We start from the raw sequence: 16,286 nt of genomic DNA, 5'->3' as shown, positions 1-16,286 counted from the left end.
TGTATCTATACAGGTCTTTTGTAGTTTAATTTTTCAAAATAATCTTTCATTCTGTACACTTTGATTAATGCTTTTGACTTGTATCAACAACGGGTCCAAGTTGGCAGTTCCTGATCATATAAGATTAAGAGAAAACTTGGAAATGGAGGATTTGGACACATGAATGCACCAGTCCCTAATGAAAGAACGGGTCCTGGAGCAATAGAGGTATCACATTATTTTTCTAATTTAATTGCTTTTTAACAAAATAATTGTTATTAAAATAATTGTGTAATTGTTTTCAAGTCACAAATGTCGGAGTAAATACTGAATGGGGATTACTTATGACCAGTATCTCAGAAGATAACGGTGAGGAAACACCATTACAGGTTAGTTTTACATCAGAAATTATTAGCGTTAAATTCATCTTAAAAACTACTTTATTGCATAAATTAACGATTTAATTCTAATTTAATAATCATTAGTCTGTTATGGCTTATGATAGGTGCGTTTGAATGGAGTTGCAACATTTATTGGAATAGTTGGGCTTGTGTTCGCTGTAGTTGTTCTTATTGTCCTTCTTGCAAGGTAATTAAAACAAAAATCACCTTTTTACTATAAAATGTTTTTTTTCAAATGATTTATAATTTTTTTGTTTGGTAGGTATTTTACTGGACATAGTAAAAATCCAGATGAAAGCGTGGAGTTTATTAAAATTTTCACTGTTGCGGTATGTAACCCATTTTTTTTTGCAAATTCAAATTCAATATATGTATTTATTTATTTATAGAAGTTTGAATAATTATAGGTCACTATTGTTGTTGATGTGCCAGAAGGGCTACCCTTAGCTGCCACATTAATGTAAATTTATATATATATATATATATATATATATATATATATATATATATATATATATATATATATATATATATATATATATATATATAGGCCTAGGTTATTCTATTCAAAGTAATTATTGTGTTATTGTATTCATAACTGTGGGCATTCAATTTTACTTATTTTAAGAAAGTGATTAATATATATTATTGAATTAAAATAGATTTAATAAAGGAAAATTGCATATTTTAAGGGATCATAGATTCTATTAATTTTAAAAATCCGATTTTACGAATTATAACTATTTTAATTCGGACATTCTGACAGAATATGTTTATTTATTTAATTATTTACTCAAAAATAAAAATATTCTTGAACCATAAATTCTTGAACTTCTTGTAGAATAACAAATTTTTGAACAATCAATTGAAGAATAAAAACAAAAAATACATTATTTCTTATAGAATACGGTTAACAAATTCTTGGCCCACATTGATGAATACGATAACACAATACTTAATTTAAACAAATGAACCTAGCTATATATATATATATATATATATATATATATATATATATATATATATATATATATATATATATATATATTAAAATAAAATCAATTGTAGTTTTTTATAAAATTTCAGCATTTAATATATTGTTATTTAATTTTACTGGCTTGAATACTCTATACGTATAATTTATTTCATGTTTACTTTTGCTATAATAAGAGGCTTATGGAAGAATATTTGCATTCGCATCTAGTACAATAATGTACCAAAATGTTCGTTTAATTTTGTCTATTATAGTATCTACTTCCATAACATTTTACTTTATAGTTTTTCCTATCATGAGATTCTAATAACAAAATCTAACATCTTATATTCATGTTTTAACTGTTTTTTAATTGTAGGTTGTGTAAGAACACTGGAAATGTGTGGGGAGATGGATATTAAAGATATTAAAGATGTGAAAGTTGTGGAAAATTAAGAATTATGAATTATGGTACTTTGAAATTAATGTTAAACTTTGATATATGATGTTTTAGGATTTTTGGTAAACTTTGATGGTTGATGATTTTGGTATTTTAAGGTTAATTGTTGGTTTTGGAGTGTATATTTATTAATGTTTTTGTTATTTAAATATTAATGTTTGTTTTGGGATTGTATAATTTATTTGATTTTTTTTCTTATTTTTGTTTTAGATTGGTTATAAAAAAAATCAAAAAAAATATGTTATTATGTTATTAAATTTGCGAAGGTTCAACAACGGACTAAAAAAATATTTTATCATACATTTGCGAGGGATCAACGATGGATTACAAAAATCTGGTATCATACATTTGCGACAGACCATCAACGGACTGCAAAAATACATATGGAGATTTGAGACGGATCAGTGACAGAATAATGTTACTACGTTTTGTCGATGGATGTCCTAAATGAGTGTAGTAAGTAACCATTTGCGATGGAAAATCTGTCACTAAATCGTTGCAAGTAAAAACCAATTTAACTCTCGCCGGCACATTAGCCATGCTTAAATTTGCTATGGAGTTTGTATGTCACTTATCTGTCGCAAACAATCATTAGCAACGGATTGGTCTGTCGTTGAAACTCTTGTTTCTAGTAGTGTTCCACATACACAATAATAATAATAATAATAATAATAATAATAATAATAATAATAATAAAATACATAAATAAATAAAAATCACGTATTAAAATTGCCGTGGACTCTGTCTGAATCAATTAACTAAGACGAGATGGTATGAGCACTTCTCGTGCTCGTTGTGCGAACGTGGCAAGCCTTAACGGCGTCGTGATAGGGGGAACACCGCCCTCCTTCTCGTTTTTGCTCGTTGAGGGGGAAACTCGTTGGCGTCACAACCGGAAGAAACGACATCATTTTCAAACGTTTCATCGACTAATCGTTTGGCAACGGTTCTTTTATATATAAAAAATTAACTATTAAAAAAAATAATTTACCCTATAAATACCTACCATTTTATAAAAATTTTCACACAATTTCTCTTCTTCTCTCTACATACTTTCAATTATCTTCAAAAAAAATATGGACCCTTTCGACTCCTCCGATGATTCAGATGAGAATATTTTCTTCTGTATCATTATTACACTACTGTCCTGCTATAACCAGACCCAGCCCCGCTACTAACAAGACGTGCGATGTTAAACAGAAATCGCGAGGAAGGACACGAACATCTATATCGCGATTACTTTGCGGATATTTTTGTATATGGGTCGAAGGACTTCAAAAGAAGATTTTGTTTGAGAAATGTGTTCCTATGGATCGCCAACGCCTTGGAAAGCCAGTATTGCTTCTTTACTATACTTTTATACAAAATAAATAAAAATCTAGTACATGTTTCTTTAATTTTACAACATATGCAATATATTTTTAAATTGTAGTTAATTTATGTTTAGGTATGAATTTTTTCAATTGAGATATGATGTTAGAGGTAGACGAGGGTTTACAACGTTGCAGAAATGTGTTGCGGCCATTCGTTTGATGTCTATGGGGGAGTCACCAGACACCATGGACGACTATATGAGAATGTCCGAAAGAACCGCAAGGGAGAGTTTGTATACATTGTCAAGGGGTGTTGTTGAAACATTTGGAGACGTGTATTTGCGGAAACATTCGTTGCATGATTTGCAAGAATTGTATGTGGCACATGAAGAATGCCATGGGTTTCCCGGAATGATCGGAAGCATTGATTGCACACACTGGAAATGGAAAAATTATCTGGTAGCATGGAAAGGGCAATACTCAAGTGGTCATCACGGATCACCTTCGTCGGTTTTAGAGGCTGTTGCTTCTCAAGATTTATGGATTTGGCATGCATTTTTTGGGGTTGCGGGTTCAAACAACGACGTCAACGTTCTTGATCAGTCGTCAATATTCGACTATCTTTTGAATGAAAAGGCCCCAGATGCTCCTTTCACGGTGAATGGAAACGAATGCAAATATGAGTATTACCTTACAGATGGAATATATCCTCAGTATTCCACATTCGTGAAGGCATTCCACCACCCGGTTGAAGAACGAGACAAATTTTTTAAGAGAAGACAAGAAGGAGCACGTAAGGATGTGGAACGTGCTTTTGGAGTGCTGAAGGAGAAGTGGCATATAGTTGAACATGCAGCACGACCATTGGATTTAGAAACTCTACGATATATCATGTATGCATGTATCATAATGCATAACATGGTAGTAGAAGATAAATGTTTAAATATTGCATACTATATCCCAACGGAGCCCAGACACGTTCAATTTCAACCAGGAATAACAGAGTATTTGCATCGAGTCGTTGACATTCAGGACGCAAATAAACACAGACAACTTCGAGAGCACTTGGCGGATTATATCTTCTATGGTAACAATAACGATAACGAATAGCGTTTAGTTTTTAAAAAAATATTTTTTTTACTGAATAGAGTTGTATTTTTTTTTGTTTGAATTTGGATGTTATGTGTAATTTAATTTTTATGTTATTTTTAATCTTTAAAAATTGTTTTTATTATATGTTATTTATAATTTTTAAACATTATGTTTTATTTATTATGTTATATTTAAAAAATATTTGTTTAAATTAAAAAAAAAATTTCGAAAAAAAAAAATTAAAAAAAAAATTATAAAATGGAAAAAAGTTGGTGTTATAACAAGATGCAACTTGATGATCATTTTCCCATTGGGTGTTACAACATCATTGATGATAAGGTGGCATCAAAATAGTGTTACATTTAGTTGTCCATACCCAATACTCTAAACACCGCTCTAGAAATAAGCCGCCATAATCGACATTCCTAGATTTATTTGACTCTTTCATATTTGATCCACATGCATTGTTCCCTAGTTATTATGTTTGAAAATTACGTCTGAAATGACTTCGACTTGTATGGCATTGTTATTTTATTATGGTAACTTCGAGATTTCATTATTAGTTTTAATTCCACTCCTGCAAGTATCATATGTCTTGCTAAGATAAAATATACTAGATAGAAGTCAGTCAATGGTTATAAGATTCTTAAGCCATGGCCAATATAGGTACGCGCTTCTAATTCGCAAACTCAGTTCTATATATTTTCACAGAAAAGCTGCTACTACCATAACTCTACATAATCACCAAAATAAAAAAAACAATGTCTTCTTCAAGGGTAAACCTAGAAAAATGTCGAATTCCACTAGAGGAGATCATTCAGGCCACAAATGACTTCAGTGAAGAAACTCAAGTCGGAGATGGTGGGTTTGGTATGGTCTACAAAGGAAAACTCTCTGAGAATAACCGCTTAGTTGCCATCAAACGCCTTAATCCTAGTAGTCGTCAAGGAAACGTCGAGTTCAAAAATGAAGTCAAGATGGTTTCAAATTTCAACCATCCAAACATCATCCCATTCATTGGTTACTGTGAAGAGGCAAATGAGCAAATTGTAGTCTACGAGTATGCTACTAACATCAGCCTTGATCATCACCTCCAAGACCCAAATAAAAGGCGTTGCCTGACATGGGTACAACGCCTGAAGATTTGCTTGGGGGCAGCAAGAGGGATAAAGTACCTACACTCTGGTGTTGATGAGCACAGAAGAGTAATTCATAGAGATGTGAAGAGTGCAAATATTTTGCTTGATGATAATATGGAATCCAAAATATGTGATTTTGGTTTGTCAAGATTAAGTCCGATAAATCAGCCAGATACACATGTCCGTACAAGGGCTGCTGGTACAAGGTTTTACATGGATCCTGTTTACAACGAAAGAGGTATGCTCTCTAAAGAGTCCGACATATACTCATTTGGAGTGGTAATGTTCGAGATATCTAGTGGGATGATGGCTTATCATGCAAGGCGATTTGAAGAAACTAAGGATCAAAAATTTCTGATCGACATAGTCCGAAGTTACTATGACGACAACGAGCAACAACTTGTTGGCGGACTTGACAAGTTAATAGATCCGGATATCAAAGAGCATATTTGTATGAGTTCTTTTCATAAATTTAATGAAATTGCACATGAGTGCATTAACTTTGACATAAAGAAACGCCCGAAGCTGGATAGGATCATCAAGGCGATTGAGGAAGCACTACATATTGAAGTAAGCCTTTTATTCGATTTTTTAAGGAAATATATTTTCACTCTAAGAATGAAAAGTGAAAACTATCATGCATGGAGTATATAATATGATAAGTTATTCGATATTTGTTTAACTATACATGCTGCTTATCTATTTTATAACAATATATTTTCAATAAAAGCATGGATTTGTTCTTGTTTTTGTCTGTAAAAAACAAATTGACCCTGTCTAACGGACGTGCAATTTCTTCTTGATCGTGCCTATCTACTAAGCCGATCATCCTTGTCATAGAGTATTTCCTTTTTGCTAGTTTTTCAATAGAATTGTTAAACTTCTGCTAAAATTTGGCCTAACAAATATTCCATAAACTGAGCGTTGAAATTGACAAGCAAGAATAGATCGAAATACTTTTCTATGAGGGATAAACTGAGCATTTAAATTGACAAGCAGGAGAGCTGGAAAAACGTTTATATGTTGGGGCCAAAGGATCTATACCTTTCATGGCAACAAAACACTGAATACTGGGAATTGGGGCATATACCGCAATCAAGGTCTCTCTTTTTCTCTCTCTATGGTCACATTGTATGTTATTATAGTGCATTTGGCGTTCATATACGTTGCCGTTTGTGTAGGTTCCCGGAAGTGTGGATACTTAAAAAAGTATGGTGGCTTTCGATCAACGGAATAATAGCAGCTGTGAAGCTGTCAGAAAAGAGTACATATTTCGCGTATCTCGTCTTTAAAACAACCGAGAATTGCTTGGGACTTGATGTGCCAGGAAATTCAAGCATAATAAGTTTTGGTGGGATAGAAATGGAGACTGAAAATGTTTATCTTCAAAGACCAAATTCTACGAAAACATGGCAAGAAAACTCTGTGTTTCCTCATAGGAGAATGGATGGGTGGATGGAGATTAAGTTGGGAGAATTCGAGTTCAAGGAAGGAGATGATGGGGAAGTTCTCATATCATTTAAGGAGTTTAAATCCGAGAAGACTGGTCTTATCGTGGAGGGTATCGAGATCCGGACTAAATAGTTTTGCAATTATATATTTTGTTTTAATCATTTTTGATGTATAATATATTTATTCAAATTATAAAATTAATATACTACTTTTTATTTAATTAATACAATTAATAACATATTTAATTTATAAATCCTAATTTTTGTTACCGTAAATCATATTTAATGAATAACAATATAGTTTTATTTGTGCTGTTTATCTACTTCTACTACTTCTACTGTATTTTTAATATATATATATATATATATATATATATATATATATATATATATATATATATATATATATATATATATATACTATTAGTATTTTATAAGAGCATTGGCTGTGGGCAACAAGATAGCAACATCAAGTTGTGTCACCTCACACACCACATAAGCAAATGATGTTATAACACAAAGTGGAAAAATGGGTAACAAGATGCAACACTAACTTTTTGAAAATAAATATGTTTTATTTTTGATTTTTTTTTCGAATTTGGTTTTTTTTACTTTTTCGTTTTTTTTCCTTTTTGCGTTTTTTTAATCACTAACATGAATATATTTTTTATAAAACATAAAATTTTAAAAATAAAAAAAAGACATAATATTTAAAAACTAAAATTACGATTACAATTAAAAAAAACATAATTTTAAACCTAAAATCATAACTAAAATACCATTCAAATTACTCCTAAAACCACACAACAATCCTAATTAACCTAAATAATTCTTTCTAATTTGTTCTTTCATCGCTTGTAGCACCGCTAGATCAGCAGACGCCAAACTTGTCGTGCACCGCCCCCCAATAAGCTCTGTTTTTCCTCCTCCAGTGTCCACCATTGTGGAACGTCTGCATTTTCTGTTTCAACCGCTATCGACTTCCTTTTCGATTTTCCTTTCCCTTTCCCTCTCCTACTACCTTCCGCTTCCACTTCAACCGATTGTTATGTTGTAGGCATTGGTTGATTGGTTGTTTGTTGCATCGAAACAAAAGTAGGCAAAAGATTTTGTTGTAAATTTGGGTTTTGACCAAATAGATTTTGTTGAAGGTAAGTGAGTTGGGAAATTGCAGTAGTGGTGAAGCGGGATTGAAAGCGACGCCTTGGTATGAGATTTGTGGTGATCCTTGAGACGATAAAATGTTGAAATAATTTTCATAACCCGTAAATCCGAGAGACAAGGTTGTGTTTGGGTTTGATGATGGAGGGGGGTATTTGGGTTTTGATCCATTTTTGATTAAAGAAAGTGTATAAAATATAAAGATAATGATAGAAAGATATAAAAGTTGGATTAAAATGAGTATATATATATATATATATATATATATATATATATATATATATATATATATATAGGTAAAAAGGTAATTTTTTTTTTATTTTGAATATTGACCGTTGCAAACGGTCATTAAGCCCAACGTCTCTTTTTTTCCCGTTTCAATACGTCGCAACGGCCACGAGAATTGCTCGACGAGATGCAACGAGTAGGGGGGTGGTGTTCCCCCCGTTATGACCGCGTTTCCGCCTTCCACCTCGGCCACGTCGTTGCTCGTTGAGGCTCATACCGTCCTGTCTAACGTATATACGTTAGTGGGCCATTTTTTTTCTTTTAAGACATTTATATATATACTAATTTAGAATTACATGATTAACAGTACTTTCATGTGATTGGTTGGTTTTTTTTTTCTTTGTTGGGTTTCCTTTAGTCACAGCCACTGTTCACAATTGCTACGTGTTAGTGTTAGGGTGACAGTAACAACGTGTTCTCTCCCTGATTTCACCCCCAGTTTAGCCAATAACAACGTAATTAGTGTCGGTATCCACCCCTTCCTTCCTCTTCATCGATATACCCAATTCTAGGGGTGTTCACGGTCCGGTTTTTTCGGTTTTTAGGTTAAACCGAAGCCAAACCGTTAGTAACGGTTTTTGTCAAGCAAAAACCGAAGCCGAACCGTTGAAAATTTAAAACCGAACCAAACCAAATCATTACTAACGGTTGGCTCCGGTTTGGTTTCACGGTTTGGGCCTTTTAGGCCCATTTTAGTCAAGTCCATTAGACTAATTTAGTAAAAAAAACTATACTATTAAACCTATTAAGCCAAAAAGGTAAATTAAAACAGCAAATATTGTTCCATTACATCAAACATTAGACTAATACACGCAAATTTGTCCAAAAAACATTATCAGGAAGCTCACTTCCAAAATGCTATTCACTTCCAATGATATTTGCTTCAATGACTGTCTGTAAAAATCACAAAGTACACAAAGTACATATATCAGTAAAAAAAATTACGTTTAATACTTAAATAGTTAATTTTGGATAAAATTCATAAATCATTACCCGAATCTACTCCTTCTTGCCGGCGGTGATGTTTGATATAGTCCAACAAGTTTCTTTCTTAATACTTTTTTTTGTGATTATTGGTCAACAAGTTCAGAAGATAAGGCAATGCTTGATGATTGATTATATACTATAACACACAAATGTAAGTCAGCACCAAATATAATGTCAATTTTCTATAATCTAAAAACAAATGCAAAAACTTTCTTTAAAAAATATTCCAAACGAAATGCTACCTGAGTTTGCATATCATCTCCTGTAACAATCAGGGACATACGTTTTCTTCAATGACAACTTGGATTTTATCATTTGTGCCATCTGAAAGATATGAAAGAGCCCAACAAGCATCTGTCAAAACTTCTTCATTTGAATGAATAAGTTGCTGTAAAGCTGGAAGTGCATGTTTTGTATATGAAAAGCCAAGACAAAATCAGAATTCAGAATTATCAATTTATCATTACAAATGTTGAAAAGATAGAGCCAAAAACTATGTGGGTAGTTTCGTCTAGTTCAAATGTTGAAGATTAAACCAAATTACCGTGTGAACAATAATCTCTGTGAATCTGTGATGTTAACCATTTCAGATAATGGATACATCTAGTTCAACTGTTCAAGCACAAGGATTGTAAATTTAAAGAAATCGTGTGTTAAGAATCATTAAAGAAACTGAAGAATACTTGCTGGATTCAACTACTGTTATGAGTAATCAGGGACATGTTACTTTCGTCTGTAAGAGTTGTAAGCGACTAAACGGAACATACCAAATCAGAGAGAAAGCATAGCTATAAGCGACTAACCGGAGCAATCAGAAGACGTGAGTTGTAAGCACCTAAGCGGAGCTGCGGAGGGTCGGACGTGTTTGCGTTCTTCGACTATCAAGTGTTTCTCCAGTTCTCTACGGCTCTACCAATGAATCGATGAACACCAACTTTGAAGTATGCGTCTATACAATTGTAAATTAGGGTTAGGTTACAAGTTGCAAATGACTTACGAGACTTTAGTGGGCTTCACATTCATATTTCTTTCAAATTTTTCACTTCACAAAAAAACGAATTGGGCTGGCCTATCGTTGAGTTTGTCTCCTGTAGGTTTTCAACATTTATTATTTACAAATAAAAATTAATATATATTAAAAGTAAAATTAATTACATATAAAAAATATTAATTTGTATATATATAAATCCTACGGTCCGGTCCGATTTTTATACGGTTTGAAAAACTTGAAACCGCAAGCCAAACCGTTCATTACGGTTTTAAAAGTTTGAAACCGCAAGTCAAACCATAAAGAAAAATACAAATCGCCAACCCAAACCGATGACCGGTTTGGCCGGTTTCACGGTTTCAAACCGGACCATGAACACCCCTACCCAATTCAGTTCCTTCCTTCCTCTTCATTGACGTTTTCCTCTATCCCCACTATTCTCTGACTTCTGCCACCGGAAGCAAACCACCAGTCACCTCAACATCTTCACCGCCCTTTTATCGAATACAACACCGGCTCCTCAAACCTCATCCATCTTGAAGCACCACCGATCGACTACATCTCGACCTCTGCCATGTACTCTTTCAAGCTTCATCGCTTCTTCTTTGCGTGAAGGAATACCTGTTGATTTCCCCTTTCGAGGTGAACATCAGAACATGGACCTCCTTTCCTCTATCGAGACCACAAACGCAATACAATACGTTTTCTTTTCCTTTTTTTGTTTTGATTTTTTTCCCTTTTCCATGTTAACAGCCTGAATTTCATTTCCAACAGTGCTTGCTCTAGCTGTTGGATTTCTCTCTCACACACTGATCTCCATCGTCTGGTAAGGTCTCTCTCTATTAGTGAATTTATGTATCGATTTCTATTCTAATTTTGCTTTCTGTATGATTTTCTTGAGAAAAGTAAAGGTTTTAATATCAAACTTAAACATTAATTTCTAAAGGATTCAGGGTAAGTATTGTATTTTATATATTTGTGTGGGTGTGTTATGAAAAGTATGCAGGTTATGTCAGGTTTATACGCGGGTTATCATACGGGTTATGGATGTATCCATGGTGTTAGTGACCCGAGTATATATCTGGTAGCTGGAGTCTGTTTGTCTCATTCACATCAAGATATTTCACAGAGTTCTTTTTCTCTCGTTCTTTTATCATCAGTTTAGGGTTTGTTCATGTTCAAGAATTAGATCTAGATTAACAGATTCATTTGTTCATATGAGAGTGAGAGATTTATGTAGTAAGGTTTGAGTTGTAATTTGTTTGATGTATAAACCATATGTTTCATAGTGAATGAAATGATGAAGTTGGGAAATCGTTGAGTTGTTTAGATTTTTAAGATGGTATCAGAGCTATAGGCTTCGTTCTTCTTCTTATAACACTCAACGAGTTCGTTCATCACTTAATCATCAGGTATCTTCTGATTCTTTTACGTTTTATGTTTTGAATCTGTTTGTTGTTGATAGATCTAAGTGTTCCTTTAAACTCTTATATTGTTTAGTCATAAACTGTTGATCATTTGATTGTTTTTGGTTTTATTCCTGATCGAATCGAACTTGTTCTTTGTTACGTTATTTCTAGATCCTGGTACTGCGAGTCTTGTTTGTGTGATTGCAGGTATCTACTGTGGGGCTTCTTGTGGTCTATGACTTTTGTATCTCCTGTGGATCGTCATCGATTGGAAAAACCTGATCGATTTGTGGATCGTCATCGATTGAAAAACCCTAATCGATTAATCTTCTTGTCTAAAATAACTCTCTAGGGGTCGGATTTTATCACCGATAAACTCTAGTAGGGAACGGATAAGGAGAGTCAATTCCTTCTTCTGTTATCTTTAGCACTGTGAGAAGTTTCTTGTTCCTTTCTTCTTCTTTTTGATATCTGTTCTGGGAGATCCTGGTGTCTTGTGTACACCAGTTACTTTTCTTGTTTCGTTTTTACTTGATTAGTTCCTTCTGTACTGATTGTCTTGGGCCCCGACATACGTGGTGACCATTTGGACTTAATATCAGTACATAAGTGAGTTCTTGTTTTCTTTCTGTGTATTGTATATGGTTGTGGTTCTACTGATCCACCTGGTGGAAGTGGAAAGGATGATCAAATCAATTTTGATGATCCTCTTTACATTCATCCATCTGATAATGCTGTTACATCAATTATTACAACAAAATTAAGTGGAAATGAAAATTTTAGACTATGGAGAAGTTCTATTTCTAGAGCTCTTAAGGCCAGGAATAAACTTGGTTTTGTAGATGGAACTTTTAAGAAAAGTAAGGTTGATGATTCCAAACAGTCTAAATGGGATATGGCAAATGCTGTTGTTTGTTCTTGGGTCTTGTCTTCCATTTCTGATTCCATTTATCAAAGTCAAGCTTATTCTGAGGTTGCAGAAGAAATTTGGGAAAATCTTTTTGAAACCTATAATAAATCTGATGGGTCAGTTGTGTTTAACATTCACCAACAGATTAATTCTCTTAAACAAAATGGTGTTTCTCTGTCAGATTACTTCAATAAGCTTGATTCTTTGTGGAAAGAATTTGATGGTCTTACTAGCTTAACTGAGTGTACTTGTGATGCTTCTGTTAAACTTAAAGATCATTCTAATCTCATGAAACTTATGCAGTTTTTATCTGGTCTAGATGACTCTTACAATCAAGTCAAAAGTCACATTTTATTAATGGACCCTTTACCTAATGTGAAAACTGCTTTCTCTATTGTGTCAAGAGAAGAATCCCTTCAAAGGAATGGATCCTTGTCTTCTTTTCAGTCATCTCAATCTGTGATAAAGACTCAGTCCACTGCTTTTAATAGCAGATTTAATAACAGATCTAATGCTAAAAATAAGGGTCAAATTGTTCAGTGTAAGAATTATGGTATTAAAGGACATACTATAGAGAAGTGTTATAAGTTGATTGGATATCCCAAGAACTTTAAACCAAGAAATGAAAATAGTAATCAGAATAATTTTGTGAAATTTTTTTCTGCTAATTCTTCTACAATTTCTTCTGGAAATGGAAGTACTTCTAATTTTCCTGATTCTAATGGGGATTATGAGTTTCATCAACTCACTAAGGATCAATATGTCAAGTTTTTGCAACTAATTGGTGATAGACATGTCAGTGAAGAGTCATCTTTCAGTGCTAATATGGCAGGTACTTGTTTATTTCAAGCATGTAATGCTTCTGTTAATTCACCTAAATGGATTGTTGACTCAGGAGCTAATCAACATATGATTGCTTCTGAGTCACTTCTTCATGATACCTTGGATGTGTCAAAATTAGATTTAGTAGTTAGTCATCCTAATGGTACATCTGCTAAAATTGAGAAAATTGGTAATCTGAATTTGTCTAACTCTTTAACCCTGTTTGATGTATTTGTTGTTCCTGATTTCAATGTGAATTTACTGTCTGTTCATAAGGTTTGCAAAGATAGTAATTGTGAAGTTGTGTTTAATGAACATAGTTGTAAAATTCAGGGTTTACAGTCAAAGGTGATAGTGGGGAATGGTAGAGAGTCTGGGGTTCTCTATTACATAAATAGTGTACCTTCAGGTATTTCTTCTAGTATCTCTAAGTCCTCTTCTGTTTGTTGTGTGTCCAAACTGACTTGGCACCATACGCTTGGTCACCCTTCTGATCAAGCTTTGGGTGCTTTGAAAACCAAACTTAGAATTGGTAATGAAAGTCTTCCTCCATGTGATGTTTGTCATAAAGCTAAACAAACTAGAGAACCTTTTCCTGTTAGTGAACACTCTACTTCTAAACTTGGTGAGTTGATTCATCTAGATGTTTGGGGTCCCTATAGGGTGACAACTGTTGAAGGATTCAGATATTTTTTAACCATTGTGGATGATTATACTAGGGCTACTTGGGTCTATCTGTTGAGGTCTAAAGATGAAGTTTATGATTGTATTGTTGTTTTCTTTAATATCCTTCTTAATCAAATTTGTGTTAAAATTAAAACTGTTAGGTCAGATAATGGGACTGAATTTTTAAATAACATGATGAAATTTTTAATTGAGTCAAAAGGAATTTTGCATCAAACTTCTTGTGTTCATACTCCATAACAAAATGGGGTTGTGGAGAGAAAACACAGACACAATTTAAATGTTGCTAGGTCCCTTATGTTTCAGTCTGTTATTCCACTTAAATATTGGGGAGATGCAGTTTTAACCTCTGTTTTTTTAATCAATAGAACTCCTACTTCTGTTTTGAATGGTTCTTCTCCTTATGAACTTGTTTATAATAGTGTTCTAGTTTTTGATAAACTTAGGGTGTTTGGCTGTTTATGTTTTGCCACTAAATTGAATAATTCAGACAAATTTTCTGAAAGAGCTGATAAGTGTATTTTTCTTGGATATTCTTCTGATAAAAAGGGTTACAAAGTTCTTAGTCTTGACTCAAATCTTGTTTTTGTTTCCAGGGATGTAAAGTTCTATGAGTCTGTGTTTCCTTTCAAGCTTAAATCGTCATCTTTGACTGATAGATCTAATATTCCTATGAATCCACATGATTTGTTTTCCTATGATGAGTCATTAAATTCTAGTTGTATTCTTGATAACACTAGGGTAGAAAACTTGGATAGCAACCATCAGTTGGATAGTGCTAATGCAGACCATGACTTGGATGAGACATGTCCCTCTAATGTCAGCAACCGGACTGGTGGGGCATATGTGCCTCCCACTGATGAGATGTTTCCCGGTTCTTTTACTTTGACTGAGGAAAATGTTTTAAATAATTCTGATCCTTCTGATAGTTTGTCAACTAGGGAAACTAGATCTCGACGTAGTATTCACATGCCAGTTAGATTTAGTGATTATGTTATTAAAGGAAAACATAAATATGGTATAGAAAGATCTGTTAACTATTCAGCTCTTGATAATGATACTTTTTGTTTTGTTTCAAGTCTTAATAAAACTGTTGAACCAAAGAGTTATAGTGAGGCAGTCCTTGATCCAAATTGGATTAAGGCCATGAATGAGGAAATGGAGGCACTTTATAGAAATAACACTTGGGAAATTACTAATCTTCCCAAAGATAGAAAAGCTATTAGATGTCGATGGATATATAAGATTAAATATAAGTCTAATGGTGATATAGAAAGATATAAAGCCAGACTTGTTGCTAAAGGATATAATCAAAGGGAAGGAATAGATTATGAAGAGACTTTTTCACCTGTGGCCAAAATTGTAACAGTTAGAGTCGTTCTCTCTTTGGCTGTTCATAATTCTTGGCCTCTTTTTCAGCTTGATATTAATAATGCTTTTTTGTATGGAAACTTATCTGAAATTGTTTTTATGAGTCAACCTGAAGGGTATCATTCAAAGGGTGATACTAGAGTGTGTAAACTATTAAAATCTCTCTATGGACTTAAGCAGGCCCCTAGAAAATGGAATGAGAAGTTGTGCTCTTCTCTTTCCAGCTTTGGATTCAAACAAAGTATGAATGATTATTCCTTGTTTGTTAGAAGTTTTCAAGATTCTTTTGTGGTTCTTCTTGTTTATGTAGATGATATTATTTTAACTGGAAACAATGAAATTGAGTTAAATAATGTTAAAATTTTTCTTAAATCACAGTTTTTAATAAAGGATCTTGGTGATTTGAAGTATTTTCTTGGTATTGAAGTTTTAAGAACTGTTAATGGTATCTGTCTTAATCAAAGAAAATATTGTATGGAGTTACTTCATGAATTTGGTATGCTTGCATGCAAACCTGTTAAAACTCCTTTAGAATCCAATCTTGTTATTAAAAGAGAATCAGATCTGGATAAATCAGATTATTTGGTTGATATAACTGAGTATCAAAAGCTTAGTGGAAAGTTGATTTATCTAACTATTACAAGGCCTGATATTTCATATGCTGTTCAGCTGTTAAGTCAGTATATGCACAGGCCCTACAAGTCTCATGTTAATATTGCTTTCAGGTTATTGAGGTATTTGAAAAAAGGTCCAGGTATGGGTATTCATCTAATAAAGTCAAATTCTTTTGATTTAGTTGGTTTTGTTGATGCTGACTGGGCTAAATGTTTGTTTAGTCGTAGGTCAGTAACAGGTTAT

At 33.2% G+C, this 16,286-nt stretch overlaps 1 protein-coding gene and 1 long non-coding RNA gene across 3 annotated transcripts; both read left to right on the top strand.

Moving 5' to 3' along the window:
- The first annotated feature begins 300 nt into the window (after nt 1–300).
- On the top strand, nt 301–1,827 carry LOC145156520 (uncharacterized). Its single transcript, XR_013736759.1, has 4 exons — nt 301–368; nt 485–567; nt 643–709; nt 1,733–1,827. It is a non-coding gene; the product is annotated as an uncharacterized LOC145156520 (long non-coding RNA).
- A 2,932-nt stretch (nt 1,828–4,759) lies between these two features.
- Nucleotides 4,760–7,038, top strand: LOC145159512 (putative serine/threonine-protein kinase PBL22). 2 transcript variants are annotated; one of them, XM_079078517.1, is made up of 3 exons: nt 4,773–5,927; nt 6,357–6,457; nt 6,539–7,038. In XM_079078517.1, the coding sequence occupies exons 1-3, from the start codon at nt 4,980–4,982 to the stop codon at nt 6,939–6,941; spliced, it is 1,452 nt and encodes a 483-aa protein (XP_078934643.1). In that variant the 5' UTR covers nt 4,773–4,979; the 3' UTR covers nt 6,942–7,038. The 2 variants fall into 2 exon arrangements, with proteins under 2 accessions (XP_078934642.1, XP_078934643.1); XM_079078516.1 differs by having other exon boundaries at nt 4,760–5,927; nt 6,357–7,038.
- Nucleotides 7,039–16,286: the final 9,248 nt, after the last annotated feature.

Source organism: Lactuca virosa, chromosome 2 (genome assembly GCF_052849685.1).
Source record: "Lactuca virosa cultivar CGN04683 chromosome 2, Lactuca_virosa_CGN04683_v6, whole genome shotgun sequence".
In the NCBI taxonomy this organism is placed as follows: Eukaryota; Viridiplantae; Streptophyta; class Magnoliopsida; order Asterales; family Asteraceae; genus Lactuca; species Lactuca virosa.
The sequence above is the reverse complement of the archived record's forward strand: the minus strand, read 5'-3'. Positions and strand labels throughout refer to the sequence as shown.

Coding starts and splice junctions, on each gene's coding strand:
- LOC145159512 (XM_079078516.1), top strand. CDS start 4,980: ATGTCTTCTTCAAGGGTAAACCTAGAAAAATGTCGAATTCCACTAGAG. Junction 5,928..6,356: donor AGGAAGCACTACATATTGAA/GTAAGCCTTTTA, acceptor ATTGACAAGCAG/GAGAGCTGGAAAAACGTTTA.